This window comes from Pyrgilauda ruficollis, unplaced genomic scaffold (assembly GCF_017590135.1).
Source record: "Pyrgilauda ruficollis isolate IOZ18807 unplaced genomic scaffold, ASM1759013v1 scaffold17, whole genome shotgun sequence".
Taxonomy (NCBI): domain Eukaryota; kingdom Metazoa; phylum Chordata; class Aves; order Passeriformes; family Passeridae; genus Pyrgilauda; species Pyrgilauda ruficollis.
The window spans coordinates 4,283,366-4,299,652 of NW_024515875.1; the positions used below are offsets into that span (position 1 = coordinate 4,283,366).

Here is a 16,287-nt window from a genome sequence, read left to right on the forward strand (position 1 = left end):
ATACACTTCCTATTTCATCCCATGGAATTACTTAAGTGTCAGTTTGTCAATATTCAGTGGGAAAAAATGGAATACTACCGTTTCCTTATAAGCACTTTGTAGGGATGATGATATAAATAATAATTTAAATTATTGGTCTAATCCCCAGCTCCATTCTCTCTAGCTTAGAATAGATGATCCACAAATCAGGAATCCCTCTGGATCAAAAAGCAAACTGACCCAAAACAGACAGGACAAAGATTCTTTTGTTTTGGCATCATCATTTAATTTTTAAGACTGTCCCCAGTCTTAAATGCATAAAATGCATTTAAATCAAACACTACTCTGAAAGAGTAAGATTTTCAAACTATGGAAATTACCACTACAAACACATGTGAGTCTCAAAGCTGACATCAGAGAATTATTAAAAATTACACATAACAAGAACAAAAAAAGATCTTAGTATTTACCTTTTGAATTATCTGGAGAAAAATAACCCACTTCAGATCCATCTGAAAAGAAAAACAAAATTCCCTAAGTTTTAATAAAAATCTTTGCTGAACAGGAAGCAATAAAGCCATTTTATCTGTTCTGTAGGCATAAGTAGAAGCTGATAAAATTCAGTAACAAAGTTATTGATTGTATCATTTTTGTCTTGCAAATCTTTCTCTCCCACAAAATTCAGTAAGGGACTGTATTTATATGAAAGGCTACCAATGACTACTATTAAAGTACTCTGTATAAAGAAGCAAGAGCACAGAAATTATGATGATACTTTTAAAAAATTATTTAGACCATATAGAAAGGGACAGAACCTTTCACCACAACCCTATCATGTCCAAATTTCCAAAAACTACCTTCCTTACCTGCAGAACTTAACCCAAATTCATGTACAATTATCATCCATGCAACAGTGCCAAAATAAGATTATTAGTGAACCATAGCCCACAATAACAGTAATGACTCTGATAAAAATTAACAACATCATGTACAAGTCATACCTTTGTTAAATCATCAAGAATGACTTTCCTTTCATCATTATTGTTGCAACAATGAAGTACACTGTATAAAATATCAACCAGGAAATGGGTGTCTTTTCTCCAGTCTTCTTTCAGCCAGGTTATTAAAGTCAGATACAGAAATTGTACACATGGACTTCGGTTATGAGCTTTCACTTCATTTTGTGATTCAGCCTGAGCAGGTCTTACATCTTTTCCCTGCTCTAGAAGTACTTGGAAAACTCTGTTTGAGGAAAAAGTGTTGAGCAGGGCAGAGAGAAATTTCAAATGCTCTTCTGACTTCTGTTCATTGACATACACAATGCTCAGCTCAGCCAGGTTGCAGACTAAGTTCTCCAGAGGTTCTTTCCTTAGACGTGACGTTCGCTGCAAGTCAGCCTGAATTTCAGAGTCACCATTTCTCACTTCCATCAGCATTCGACTCTCAGTGCTCCTTTCAGATTCAACCTCATCTGTAAATCTGATTTTTAGAGATTTTCTATTGTTTGGTTTCATAGCACTCTTCGGATTCTGAAGAATTTCTAGCATACCAGATATGGCAAACAGTAATTTCTTGTCAGCATCCAACCTATCAACATGAAGTATACACATTTTTAAAAGATGGCCCCAAAAATCTGACAACAGTTTCTGGAAAACTTTATCTGTGCCATCATCATTGGAGAGTTCTGCTTTAGCTTCCCAGGAACTCAGCATTTCTGCTATTTGATAAAATAATGGTCCACTTTGTAACTTGGGCTCCTTAAGTACAGTATTGACAAAAGGCATTAGCTATAAAGACAAAAAACATGTATTAAAGAACAGTGATCCAATTTATAAAATCATTTTACTCTTTATAATGCCAAGATATTATATAATTCTGAAAAACATTCTGGAAGCAACTCTGCAAATATCAGAATTATTTATGTTTGAACATTTTATAAAAACATACAGGATGGGAGACACTTTTTCCCCCTTAAATATAACTGTAATTGCACAGTAAAAAGGATGATTTCATAGGAAGAAAAAACCCCTAAATTCAGTAACCTTACTTTTATTACACATTGCTATCTACAACTCCCTGAAAGGAGGTGGGGGTGGGTCTCTTCTGCTGGGTCTCAAGTGAAAGGATGAGAAAGAATGGCCTTAAATTACAGCAGGGGAAATTCAGACCAGGTATTGAAAAACAAAAAAATCACTGGAAATGTGGTCAGGCATTGGAATAAGTTGCCCAGGGAGGCGGTGCTTAAGAGACACCTGGATGAGGCTCTTGAGGACATGGTCTGGGGGTGATTTTGCTGGTACTGGGCTGACAGTGGGACTGGATGACCTCAAAGGTCTTTTCCAGCCTTGACAATTCTGTATGGTTTTTTTCCATAAAATCTAGGGAAACTCTCAACAGAGAAGTAAATCCTCACCTAAAATTCACATTTCTCTTTAATATTGACTTATTAAATGTACACACAACATGTATTTCTGATTAATACCTGGTCACATATAAGCATTTGATGAATTTGGCTTTGGTCTTCTTCTCCTTTCTGTAGTACAGCAAAACACAGACACTCCGTAAATGCAGTTATAATTGCTGAACTTTCTGAAGGACTAGCTATTGTCCTCTCACTTGACAACCTGTGAGAGGACACAGAAGAAACCAAGTAACCCAGCTTCCAAGAAACCCAGTATGAATGTTATCAATGTACCCTCAGTTATCCTGATCCAGACACTACTATGAGAATACAGGATCATAGAGTCATTTACAGGAGTCAGATCAAAATAAAGTCACTTTAGAAAGTTGATAAACCCAAGCATTTAACAGAACCTATATCAAAATAAATTCTTCATTCGGTCTTAGCATTCAGAAAAAAAAAAGATCTATGTAAACAGAGAAACCATATACAGCCTAGCACCCTGTCTCCTGTTTCAGACGGCTGTCAAAACTCTTCTGCAACTTTCCACACACACCACAGAAGTTCAGAGAGTGTCACTTTTTGTCATTGCAGGAAAAAAAATAAGAGGAAGAAAATAAAAAAGAGGAAAAAAAAGAAAACCACCTAAAGACAGTCTCCCCAGTTTTGAGTCAGAAAACCTGCAATTTCTTTGCTTTTTAATGAATATTAGATCACAAATGATCACAGAAATAATTACAATCATTGTACTACCTGTAATAAAATTCTATACACGTTTCAAACAAACCCCTACATAACTCTCTTCTCCAAGAGCTCCGCTAATTTCCACACCAACATCAGCAATGATTTTTTTTTCATTTTTTTAAAATAAATTAAATTTCAGCATTTCATTAAATAATTTCTATATGCTTTTGAGTATGCAATGCACAGGTGCACATTTAAATTACATTTGATAGAAAGGTGGTTTTGAGGTATTTTAAAGGCACAAAGCACAAGCAGTTCCATCCTTTAAAAACAAGTATCATGAGAATTACAGTACATGCATAAGGAAATGTCACTATCACAAGGCTAATCCCCTGATTCTTAATTATAATAATGTTCCATATTCAAATTTGTCATGGAATAAACACAAAGCTTTGACAAGGAAAGATAAGAAAGCTTCATGTAAGGAAGATGTAGTAAAATCAAAAGGAAAGCTGAAGGTTTAAGATGACAGGAACAGCCACAAAGGACTGACTCCAGTTTTGGATTTTGAAAATAATTTAAAAAATACCATCTCATTTATCTTCAAATGCTTAAAGATTAGTTTCTTTATTTCCAAATGTAAAAGAGACTGATTCCAAATAAATAAATTTGTGGTCCGTACCCTTGAATTATAGAGCTGAAAAAAACTCTGAAGTATTCCAGCTTCGGTTCCACAACGTCAGGAGGCACCTTGCTAATGAAGGGCAAGAGGTTTGGGTAGATCACAGTAGCTAATCCTCGCCCACCTCCTTGAAGCACTGTCCAGAGCTTTGGCAGAACTCCTTTTCTGGCATTTACATGACTCCAACAGTCCTACAGAAAGAAATTCACTTACTATAAATTAATCAACAATATGTTGCCTCAGAAGAACCCCCAAGGTAGCCATTTAACCTACATCCCCATATTATAGCTGAAACAAGTAATTGTGAAATTTAAATTCTGTTAAGTTACTCACCTGCCAGTATCTTTAAAATCACTTTCTCCCTATTTTGGCTTGTGAAGTTAACATGATAAAACTATTTCTGCACTGTTTAAAATCAATTGACCTTTCTTATTAGCCAACTGCAATTAAAGGTTTCTCTTTAATCATGCTTTCATGATGCTCCATAGGAATCACTATGGTAATTAATACTGTATTTAATTTTGAGTTCTCATTACCAAGGCAAACCAATGACTGAGTTCGGAAGTATCACTAACTGCAAAACTCTCTTCAAAAATTTTCTGATGGTTAGAAATTGCTTTGGCACTTCCCCCTCCCTAATTTTTTTTTTGTCATCTATTTTATTTATTATCATATCTATTATAGTTCAAGGTACCTATATTTATAACAAGCTGAACAAAGACTATTTAGGGGTTTTTCTTCAAGAATACTTCTTCCAGTTCATTCCAGCAGTTGCAAAAGGGAGCTGCAGCATTAAACCCTCAAAGCACCCCAGTCTATGGTAACAACTCATCCTGCTAATAAATTCAAAGCCAGTGTTTCACTTAAGGAACACAAAAAAAGCCCAAAAATCTATAGAACCCTTACGTTTGAAGGGGAAACAAACTAACCAAAAATGCACTGGAGGTCTTTTTCGTAACTGTCTTTAACAAAGAAAAAGGTTTTAAGCATTATTTGACTTACTAGTAACTACATTTAATGAAAAGGTTTCAGGTTAATCAACTTAAATTCATGAAACAACTCTAATTTTCAGATATGCTGGACATGATATATTTGGAAGTTACACTGAAAGAAGGAGGATGTACCCTTATGGAGTTCCTTTTATTAATCATAAAGAAAACCCAGTCAAGACTGTCTTCCTAATTCTACACAGAGAACAACACTTGGTGAAAAGTTAAATTTGGTGAAAATATCTGCCCCTTACCCGTCCCACATTACCTCAATAGTGGTGATAGTATAAAGCACTGCTTCCCAAAGAGCAGGACACACCACTGCATCACTGTCATCAATGCTGAGAAGAACAGCAGGACAAACTCTTGGTGCTTCAGCTTTCACCACCTCAGGCAAGTGCTGGCAAAAAGCAGAAATCAGCTCAAAGAAAGCTGAGCGAACCTGGCAGAGGCCACAGAAGGAAAAACAGAATTTGTCACTACATGTAGTTAGTAAGATTACAACACACCACGCCCGTATTTTATCACATTAACAAAGGTTAAAATATTACTAAAAACCAAGAAAAACAAAGCAGTTGTTAAACAGTCTTACCAAATATTTTAATGCAATTTGTTTAGTAATGAAATGCCAGTCAAAAGTTGTATTTTTATATACTTCTCAAAAGCCATTTTTTCCAAAAAGCAACTTAAAAGCTTTTAAACAAAATACTATTGCATTAATTCATCATTCTATCTAGAGACTAAAGACCAGTAAAATTGTTTAAAAAATGAAAACCCCAAAGCACTAAGAACATATGCTGTAAGCTGACAGAGTTTGTATCTTTCACATGAATTTTAATGACGGCAGATTGCAAAAAAGTAGATCATGATGATATGAAAATAAAAATTTAGCCCACTAGATAAATTTTCAAGCAATATTGTCTATATTGAGTTTGGCGGATTTTTTTAACATTTAACATTAAGTCTGGTCAGATATTAGTCCCAGATCAAGAAGATTTATAATTATTTTAACTGTACAGTTTCTTTAGCCTTTCTGGAATCTACCTAGAAACCTGAAGGCTGTTTCAAACCTAAGCAAAGTACCAAGTTCATCCTTGTAGAACACAAGTAATTAATACTTCCTTAGGTTAAGGGCATTACCTTTAATAAAAACCAAGTAAAATAAAGAAGAAATTAAAAAGTCACCTGTGATACACTGTTTTTGCTATATTTCCAAAATTTATTTTGGGACAGAAGTGACATTAACTTTTCCTCCAATGAATGCATCTCTTTCTTTGGCAACATGCTGAGCAACTTTTTTAAAGCTAACAAGGAAGAGGTCAGAATCCGGAAAAATTTGGCTTCCCTTTCTTCTTCTGGTACAGTTCTCAGAAAGCAAAACAAACAAAAAAGTTAAAAGTAGACCGCAAATAAACCAGCAGGCATGCCAAGTTTGTCTAAACTAAACTGCCTTCATTTTTTTTGTGTTTGTTTTTTGAACGAACATTGCCAGCAATGTCAATACATAAACTTTCCATAGGTTCTACATTACACTATAAAGTGTTAGCAAAAAAGATCTCATCTTCCAGCTACTCACAAATGATATTCTTAAAAGAGCTAAAACAAAATTAGGTAACTGATAACACTTTCAAAACCATTTATACTTAATTGTTGTAGTAATAAGCAGCTGGGACTCAGTTTTTTCATGCAGAAAAAGCTGACTGTTTATTCACAAAGCTCATATTGATAGGAAATATCAGAAAGTACTGTGTTAGACATAACTGGCTAACAACACACTGCCACTCAGTTTATTGGTCAGTAAATGGCTAGGGTGTCCATCTGTCAAATCTCTCCATTTTTGGTTAGTTTACATATTTTGTTCACTGTTTCCTATGAGACAGATTTTTTTGTTTATTGTAGGTGCAAACAGCTCTCTTACCAGAATAGTCTGTTGTGTTAACTGCCTATATTTTTTATGATTTTTCACATGGGAAGTTAGCTAGCTGCACTTAGAAGAAGTAACAGGCTAGCTGGTAATTCAGCAGAGCAAGGCCTGATTTTATAGAATAAATATACATTATATAATAAATAATATCATATTAATATTTCACATAATAAATTATATCTATGTATCTATATAAAAAGCCTTTGTTTTATAATAGCTCTACTTGTATGCAACACTTAAGTCCCAAACAAAGTTGCTGAGATCTGGATTCAAATTATTCTGTCTCCTGAAATAAAAATAAATTCACTACTTCCAGGGACAGAGAACCCAATAAAGACCAAGATTTAAAGAATTAAATATACATTTAAGCAGGCAAACATACTGAGGGTCACTGAGTGTATCAGCTGTTTCCTTCAGAAGGTGATCTTGAAGTACCTATGGGGGAAAAAATCATGCATATAAACACAAAGAAATCTAATACTTATATGTGAACAATATAGTTCCACACATTATTCAGACAGCCCCACAATAAAATTTCACAACCTCTGAGTTGTATTTCTAATATTTTTAGACATGCTAGTAAACATGCTAGAAGAGAATCTGACTCATGGTGAACATAGTAGCTGTGGTACTGTCTGCATTGAGTCCTCCTAACACTTAGTAAATTGCAGCCCTATGCCAAGGTGCTCCTGCTAAAAAGAACCCAAACTGAAGCAAATCAAATCAGTTAGGTTTGCACACGATGGGCCGCAATGCAATCTTTGAACTTTTTTTAATTCAGTCCATTGAGTTTCATATCTGACTGGCAGAAGAGCATAAAGGCCAGAATTAAACTTGCAGATGCTGAAACACTGCTCAGCATTCTGTATTCTTTTTCACTATAGCTAAACTACTCCAGCATCATTATTCCAGCTGTCAGCAACATTATGTGTTGACTGAACATCATTACATAGGAATGCACACAAGGAAATTCACTATTCATTCCTTTGGTTCCAGTCATTCTCATCTCAAGTCCAAAAAAAAAAAATATGTATTTTTTTCTCTGCACTCATTATTTTTCTTTTTCATATTTCCTTATGAAAGAAATTCTTCCCTGTGAGGGTGGTGAGGCACTGGCACAAGTTGCCCACAGAAGCTGGGGCTGTCCCATCCCTGGAAGTGCTCAAGGCCAGGTAGGACAGGGCTTGGAGAAACTGGCTCTAGTGGAAGGTGTCCCAGCCCATGGCAGGGGGTGGAACATGAAGACCTTTTAAAAGTCCCTTCCAACCCAAACCATTCTCTTCACAGGGGCAAAGTTTCAGGCAAGAAAGAAATTTAACTGTGAAGAACAGATGGGGGAAGGATGACTTTTAAACTCATAACAGAAGTTGACATATACAAAGCATTAAAGAAATACAAAAGTAAACTCACATTAAGAATTTCATCCTTACAGAACACTAAGGCTTCAGGTTGTTTGCTCGAAGGAAAAGCTTTTTCAAAAGCTACTTTTGCAGCAGAAGCAGCAGGGGAGTAAGTGTCACACTGAGCAATCAGCCAGTAACCCATTATACTTTTTAAGTAAGGAGCTAAGTGTTTTTTTACTTTAAGAATCAGTTGCTCAAAAGATTGCTGAGTTGCTTCTCGAACACGGCGATCATGATCCTGTTAAACAAAGAAAAGAAGGAAAAAAAGAGAAAGGTTTGTTGGATTAAGAAATCTACCTTTGATTTCAGGTACTTCAAAGCAAAAGTGGTGATTAAAAAGCCATGTTTGCAATTAATTGGATTTGAAACACAGATTTGAAAATACACACCAATGACAAAAAAGTTGTGGTATCCCACGGAATGGGGAGAGTCCTAATTTAGTAGCATCATATTACCAAACTGTTGGACATTCAGATTGTAACCTTTCCCTGACATCCCTAACAACAGTTTTTGTTTCCAATTTATACAAACATTTTACAGACAGACAAGAGGCAGGAGAAACAGGAAGCCTTGAAGACATCTTCTGAGTTAGAACTATCATAAGCTATCCTTTATTTGAATATGAATTTACAACATCATGATTTTCCATACTTTTGACTCCAGAAAGAAACAGCAGGAATTACTCCAATGGGTAAGAACAGTAATTCATTTTGTTCCATACCAACAACAGTAGGCATTCTAGACAGCTTAGAAATAGAATAAATAGATAAGAAACTTGTTGCTAATCTGGCTGCACATGGTCTTTTCATATTTGGGTTAGGGTTTTTTTTTTTAATGTTAAGTCAGGTCAGATATTAGCCCTAGATCAAGAAAGTTTATAACTATGTTAACTCTCTAGCCTTTTTGGAATCCACATAAAAAAACTTCTCCTAAGAAATATCGTACCATCTTTTAAACATAAAGGTCTAACTGACCTATCAAGGAAGAACAGCCCACAATCAACAGTTCAAGATTCCACCCACTACCAATAATGAAATATGTCCACAAAAAGAGCAGTATTTTCCTTCAACGTGATGTTTCTCCTAGAACAAGTCAGTAATTCCAACAAAGGTAGATACGTCAACAAAGACCACCTCAGAGGTAGTCACAGGAAGTAGACAGATAAGTTTCTAATTTAAATACTTCAGTACTTACCAGTGAAATTTTACAATAAATTCTTGGCCAGTAAGGAAGAACACCTTTAACAACTTCTGCTTCTCTTTCCTTGCACATCATCCCAAACTCTTGCATAGCCTAAAATCAAAACATCAAGAGCATGACTTAAGAAGTCAGGTAGATATGTTCTGTAATTTACCAGTTTGTATCCGAAACTGCAACTCCCTTTTCCAAAAATCAAATAATTTCTTGCAAATGAGCACCTACAGATTGCATGACAGCCTATCCAGGATATCCATCTGTATTGCAGTTCTAGCAAATCCACCAAAGTGAAATTAGTTACTTCCTCTCCTCCCTTAAGAAAACTGTATTATTCTCCGATTAAAAAAAATAAATTATGGGGGGCAAAGGATACACTTACTTTTAACTTGGTTGTGACATCCCTTTTAGAAAGTTTTCGCAACACCATTCGGAAATCAGCATCCACAAGGCTGTTTACTTCCTCTGCTCCTTGAATTGCAGGAACATATCCTAGATCGCTCTGAGATGTTCCGAAGCCGATAAACCCAGGCACTGTTCCACGTTCTTTGGCAAGGAGCTCTGCAGCTCGGCCGCTGCTAGAAGGCTGACAAAAGAAAAGGGACAGGAGTCAATTATCGATTTAATTTTATTTTGCACAAATTATGCATTTGAAAATATGATCCTATTTTTATTTTATAATTAACCTTCCAATTAACATAAAGCCTCTCAATGAAGAGTCCACCTGTGCTTTAAACACAGAAACCTAGAAAATTATTCTTCTCTTTAGGATCAGGCTGAGAAATTTGGGGCTGTTCAGCCTAGAAAAGGCTCCAGGGAGCCCTCATAACATCCTTCCAGGATCAGCAGGGAGCCTACAAGGAAGCTGGAGAGAACTCTTCATCAGGAACCGTAGTGATACGACAAAGAGGAATGTCTTCAAACTGAAACAAAATAGGTTTAGACTACATATGAAATTCTTGCCTGTAAGGGTGGTGAAGCCTTGGCACAGGTTGCCCAGAAAAGCAGGGGCTGCCCCATCCCTGGAAGTGATCAAGACCAGGTTGGACAGGGCTTGGAATAAGCTGGTCTAGTGGAAGGTGTCCCTTCCCATATCAGGAGGTGGGACTGGATGAGCTTTAGTCCCCTCCAACCCAAACCACTCTGTGAGTCTATATGATGATTCTATGAATCAGAATTCTCTTTTCTCATAATGCATGAATATTTATGGAAAATTTTCTCGCTTTTATTGCTTTACATTGCTTTTTCGCTATACAAAAAAAGCCTAACAGAAAATTCCTTCTGCAAGCAAACAATTTATTAAGAATCTAGAAACAATTTATTAAGAAACTGTTTATCCTCCTTCACTGTTTCTGGCTTTCTAGTTTTTATCATGGGCCAATACAGCTCCCAGGGAATGCTCCTTTATTCTCTGAACAAATAAAAACACACAGACATAAAGGATTCTCCCAGCAACCAAGCGGCCAAAAATTATTTAGACAAATGGAGCAAAAGCATACACATGTAACAAATATAATAAACACCATCATACAGTGTGTGTTTTGGAGCTCAGCACCACTTCTAATTTACCCCATTTGCCCATTGTATTATTGGCTGAGGTTTGTTTCAACCACGCTCTTTTAGAAAACTACCCCAAAACTGACTGATGCTTAAATGTCTTCTGGGACACCTCACAACGCAAATACCTTTTATTTCCTAATGGCAGCAGCAGTTTTGTGAGCTTGTGGGGTTTAATCAATCTTTTCTGCATGTGAGCTGTTAAGGATATGCTGCTTTGCGTTCTCTAGTCTTCCCTAAATCCAGGGAGGAATTAGGGAACCTTAACACCAGACTTCTCCCACAATCCTGAGTGACAGGGCAGATATCACGTCATCTCTGGCCTTTTGGCAAGAGTGTATTCTAAAACTCTGCACAGGAAACCACACCGAATGTACCTCCGGCACCTTGCTGAACCTACACCCGCGGTGATTTTTCTCTCCCTCTCCGTACAAATACCACAGCAGCAGCAGTCACATTCCCCTAAAGCACGACCCAGGCCCAGAGGCGGCCCCGGGCCCGGCCCCAGCGACCACAACCGGCCCCAAAGACCGCGCTGGCCCGCCGAGGGAGCCGCGCTCCGGCAGCTCGCGGCCCGCCACCCAGGGCAGCCGGAGTGCCAGAACCGCGAGCCCCCGAGCCCTGGGCCCGGCCCTGCCAGCCCGCCCGGCCCCGCTCACCCGCAGGTTGCCCTTGGTTCGCTGCTTGTTCTTGCCCCCCATGGCGGCGGCGGCGGCGCCGGGAGCAGGGCCCGGCCGCAGCCACCGCGGGCACCCCGACACTTCCGGGGCGGGGCCGCGCGGCGCGGGAGGGAACCTGCCTCGGAGGGCCTCAAACTCAACAGTATCCTTTAAAGAAATAAACCTAAATCCATCGATCTTAAACTTCCAGCGTCCCGGGGGGCCTTTACGGAGCCGCAGCGTTCTTGTACAAAGACTTGGATTTGGGAAAGTTTCACCCACGCTTGTCGAATGGTGTCGCTGTGAAGTATCCCTACAAGAGGTGTGCAAGTCCGTGCCAGAGTTAGCGATGAATGTCAGCGATTTTACAGGATGTGTACAGAAACATTTAATCAATATTTAATAAAAATATTTAATCAAAAGAAACCAATGTCTGTTTTTTCTACCACGGGATTTATATACAGTATCTGCAAAATTAGCATTCATTGATACAACTTTGTTGAAATCCCACTCAAAAACACACGCAACATAATGCACTTCATACTACAGGACTGAAAACTTGGGAACTCAGAAGGCTGAGGATCGTTTCAGAGTTTTTGAGCATGCTGTAAGGGAACCCGATCCTTGGTACACTGCTGCTTTTACACAAACCAAAATAACAGATGGAGTGGAGGCACCATGGTATCTGTCTTACCTGCACACACACTTTTACCTACAGAAAATTCTTATGCCTTAGAGTAGGCATCCTAATTCATCTTGGTAGCATGAGTAAGACTCTTGTAAACTTGCTCCCTCCCTTTGTTCTTTTTTTTTTTTTTAAATAAAATAATGATCTCATGGCTTACTAAACTTTCAAGTTGAAAGTAGAAGACTGTTTAGAAAAGAAGTTTTCATGAAGCGTCTGTAAACAGTAACAATTAATGTAAACATTGTGTTCTCACTCCTGAGAGACCCACACTGCAATTTTGTCTTTTCTTATTTGTATATTCATTCACCATATTCCATCTGTTCATCCATCTACAATTCTGTAACTGTCCAGTAGGTTACCAAACACATTTTCTTTCATTTTGTGTAGGTATGTATCCTAAATCTTCTTAACACCAGAAAGTGCATAAAGGATTCATATAGTCATTTTCATTATTTAGGATTTCGCTGGATATTTGTTTATATTGAAAACTGGCTTCATCACATGAATCATGAATTATTAATTCCCGCTCTGATCAACTGTTGCAGAAAAGCTAAGGAATCTGTTAAGATTACATTAGAAATGTAGCTGCTGGTGTCTCTGCTGTTCTTCAACTCCTTGAATGCCCTTCAACCCCAAAGTACATTTGAAATATGTCAGCACATCCTTTTTCTTCTAAAAAATTATATAGTTGCCCTAAGTCCATATGATTTCCCCGAGCACCATGTGCATCAAAACATTTTTCTTCCAAAGTGGGGAACTTCCGTTGCTTCTGGATCTCAGCATGTCCTCCACCTTCCAAAGAAACATCTTCTCTGTGCCGAATAAGGATTCTTTTCCATGTTAATCTTCTTATCCTGAAAGCAATTGAGGAAATATTAATCCACCTATAAAATAAAGACTGTTTTGGGAAATACTATGGAATAAATACCATCACAAAAGTCAGTAAATTCTATTTGTGTATATATATCTTGACAGAGATAATGGTTCATGAGCTGGTCACAGAAATACTACTCACATGCAAACACTCTCATAAGCAGAAGCTTGGGGGTTTTTTATCTCCTCAGGACTGGAAAACTTTAATGCTATTCCTCACAAAATAATTAATGAGGATGTGGTTTCTATTTCAGGGCTCACTTCTGCCTTTCCTGTGCTAAGAATTCTCATACACTCCTAGCTGATACAATCAAATTACAATGCTTATTTAGTCTGCACCACCCGGAAGTATAAGAGATGTAAGCAGAATTAAACACAAATGGAAAATGATATAACAGCACACATATCTAACACAACTGGGGTACTGCAGTCCATCTCTATAAAAGTGAAACACAGAGGAAAATAAAACAGAAATAAATGTGCATCCTGCAGTACCAGTTTCTTTAACTATTGCAACCGACAGTGCAGTGGATATTCAGAGTTGTACATGCATTATTATAAACACAAATACTTTACAGATCTTCACAGCTTGGCAGGTGGTTGAATTTCCCACCTTCTGGCCACATGTACAACATGACAAAATGCAATATTCTAACTACTAATGGCATTTCAGTATAAAGAAGAACTAACCTTGACCAGAACTCTTCACAACTACTTTGTAAACCTTCTACACAAACAACACCTGGTTTCCCTGGCATGCAAAACCCTGACAGAGAGAGCTCCTTGGCCCAGTCAACAATATTTTTTCTTTTTTGCTTGTTGTAAATGTGATGACTGTAGATCCACAATCGAGTGAACATGGTGACTTCTGGCTTTGTGGCATCTGAGGCTGTCATTGGGAAGGATGAAAGATCTTTGTCAATGTAACCAGCTGCATGGTCTTTCACCCATTCCCTCGCACTCAGCATGCAGGGCTCGCCACTGAAGTTTTGCATCAAGTACTTTTTTAGATCAGAGTTTAGGAGAATCTGCTGAGAGCGGCTCAATAATGATGACCTAAAGAAAAATATAAATGCATATAAATATAGATGTGTTTACAATTTACCATGTTTTTAAAAACACAGAATAACAGAATCCTTAGGTTTAGAAAAGACATCCAAGATCAAGTCCAACCTTTGACCAATGATCACCTTGTCAACCAAACCAGTGCACTGAGTGCCATATCCAGTCATGCACTGACCACCTCCAGGGAAGCAACTCTAGCACCTCCCTGGACAGCTCCTTCCAATGACTGACCAACCTCTCCATAAAGAAATTCTTCCTTATGTCCAACCTGAACCTCCCCTGGCACAGCTTGAGGCCATTTCCTCTTGACCTGTCACTGGTTCCCTGGGAGAAGAGGCAATCTCCACCTGCCCACAGTCTCCTTTCAGGTAGATCAGGTAGAGAGTGATAAGGTCCCCCCAGTCTCTTTTCCCCCAGGCTAAACCACCCCAGCTCCCTCAGCTGCCTCTCATTAGGACTTGTGTTCCAGACACTTCCCCAGCTTCATAACTTTTGAAAAGTTTTGCTTCAAGTTGCCAAGAAAATCAGACATAGCTAGGCAATACACACTTGCTATTGATATTTAACTCATATTAGCTATGAAAACATCTTAATAATTATTTTATTGGTGTGCTAGCTCTTGAATTCACAAACAGCACTACCAATCTGTAAAATAAAATCAAGAAAAAGGTACTTGAAAAGTAAGTATGGTGGCTGAACTAATTTCCTGTAATACACAAGTCTACTTCTCTAAACAGAAATAAAAAGAACAGAAGGCTGGAAAAAACAGCATTGTGACAAGGGAAGAGTAAGACCTTTGATTATCTTTTCTTCCCTTTAATTAGTCTTAAGCTTTATTAAAATAGACAAGTCTTTTTTCTTGAGCATCAGACCTATGAACAGTATCTACATGTAACCCTTCTGTACAGGTGATGGCTCCTTCACCCTTTTTCCCTTTCCCTCACTTATTTGCTGAGCACAACAGAGAAATCATAAGCTTGTATATTTGTTTTGTCTTCAGCACTGTTGTCAACCTGTCTCAATTCGGCAGTAATCCATCAAAAAAAAGGACTGCTTTCTCTGATCATAACCGTGTTTGTGCAATACACTTTAACTTATAAATGTTTTTATTTGCAGTTGTACCTCACAGTAATTTCTGGGAGAACAGCTGGATATTTAAATGGTAAAGCACAGGCCATAGAGAATTCCACCTAAAAACAAATGAGGAAATGTTTACTTCATGTAAGCCATAAAATCCCACAAAGTAGTATTAAAAAAAAAAAAAAAAAAGTTGTTTACAATACCGTAGAGGCATTAGGCACCTCTTTCTTTACATTCAGTATAAACTGAACTTTTGAAGATGGCACCTCTGCAGACTCATTTTCAACATAGTGTTTCAGTTCAGCTAGAGCCAGTTGGTCTGTGACAGCAAACTCTTCCTCATAAGGAAACATGCTAGACAGTAAATCTAACTCTGAAATTTGTATCTCTGCTTCTTCTTGGTTGGCCATTTTTGTTGTTCCCTGAGCAAAGAAAAATATAGGGAAGAAAGACATGGCTTGAATATGGGACAAAGTTCATTAACTACTCCTATGCAAATCATGTTACAGAATCACAGAATACACTGAATTACAAGGAACTCACAAGGATCCTCGAGTCTGACTTCTGGCCCTGTACAGGACAATCCTAAGAGTCACCCTGTGCCTGAAAAGCATTGTCCAAATGCTTCTTGAGCTCTGTCAGGCCGGTGCAGTGACCACTTTCCCGGGGAGGCTGTTCCAGTTCCCAACCACCCTCTGGGGGAAAGAACCTTTTTTTTAAACATCCAACCCTAAACCTCTCCTGACTTCATGTCCTGCCCTCGGGTCCCGTCACTGGTCGCCAGAGAGTGCCTGCCCCTCCACTTTCCCTCCCGAGGACGCTGTACACTTAACGCACATTAATAGCTATGAACAAGCCCATCGTGTCTGCCACGCAGTCTGGCTCACACACACTGACAGCCCACGCAATTTCCACTGCCCTGAGGTGGGACAGGACGCGATGGCGTCTTCCCACAGGGCTGCTACTCGGGTGTCCTGAGCGCTGGGGAGCCTCCCCTGCCCCTCAACCGCTCCGCCACCACACCGCTCCGCTCCCCCGCGGACAACACAGGAGAGGAAAGCGAGCAAGTGTGGCGCCCGCGCATGCGCGTACACATCCCTCGCCCCACC

At 38.5% G+C, this 16,287-nt stretch overlaps 2 protein-coding genes across 7 annotated transcripts in view; both read right to left on the reverse strand.

The window, feature by feature from the left end:
• LTN1 (listerin E3 ubiquitin protein ligase 1) overlaps positions 1–11,805 on the reverse strand; it is a 31,539-nt gene extending 19,734 nt beyond the window's left edge. Inside the window, exons 1-11 of one of the 3 annotated variants that reach the window (XM_041464009.1) lie at positions 11,473–11,598; positions 9,639–9,842; positions 9,257–9,355; positions 8,070–8,300; positions 7,042–7,094; positions 5,921–6,101; positions 5,004–5,177; positions 3,747–3,937; positions 2,462–2,603; positions 981–1,766; positions 450–491 (exon numbers count right to left, since the gene is read on the reverse strand). In XM_041464009.1, the coding sequence (XP_041319943.1) occupies positions 450–491; positions 981–1,766; positions 2,462–2,603; positions 3,747–3,937; positions 5,004–5,177; positions 5,921–6,101; positions 7,042–7,094; positions 8,070–8,300; positions 9,257–9,355; positions 9,639–9,842; positions 11,473–11,514 (2,145 nt within the window). In that variant the 5' untranslated portion in view covers positions 11,515–11,598. Of the gene's footprint in view, positions 1–449; positions 492–980; positions 1,767–2,461; positions 2,604–3,746; positions 3,938–5,003; positions 5,178–5,920; positions 6,102–7,041; positions 7,095–8,069; positions 8,301–9,256; positions 9,356–9,638; positions 9,843–11,472 lie in introns of all 3 variants that reach the window. The other 2 variants (XM_041464011.1, XM_041464010.1) reach the window with 2 other exon arrangements.
• A 59-nt stretch (positions 11,806–11,864) lies between these two features.
• On the reverse strand, positions 11,865–16,287 carry RWDD2B (RWD domain containing 2B). 4 transcript variants are annotated; one of them, XM_041464023.1, is made up of 5 exons: positions 15,722–16,287; positions 15,382–15,600; positions 15,221–15,288; positions 13,724–14,089; positions 11,865–13,014 (listed from the first exon to the last, which is right to left on the reverse strand). In XM_041464023.1, the coding sequence occupies exons 2-5, from the start codon at positions 15,586–15,588 to the stop codon at positions 12,768–12,770; spliced, it is 888 nt and encodes a 295-aa protein (XP_041319957.1). In that variant the 5' UTR covers positions 15,589–15,600; positions 15,722–16,287; the 3' UTR covers positions 11,865–12,767. The 4 variants fall into 4 exon arrangements, with proteins under 4 accessions (XP_041319957.1, XP_041319954.1, XP_041319953.1 ...); XM_041464020.1 differs by having other exon boundaries at positions 16,016–16,286; XM_041464019.1 differs by having other exon boundaries at positions 15,382–16,286.

What these genes read in the sequence shown, in the direction of transcription:
- RWDD2B (XM_041464019.1), bottom strand. Translation starts at nt 15,633, where the DNA reads ATGTCTTTCTTCCCTATATTTTTCTTTGCTCAGGGAACAACAAAAATG. An exon ending in AGGTGCCTAATGCCTCTACG is followed by an intron (nt 15,289 to 15,381) that starts GTATTGTAAACA and finishes ATTTGTTTTTAG; the next exon opens with GTGGAATTCTCTATGGCCTG. An exon ending in CTCCCAGAAATTACTGTGAG is followed by an intron (nt 14,090 to 15,220) that starts GTACAACTGCAA and finishes ATTTTTCTTTAG; the next exon opens with GTCATCATTATTGAGCCGCT.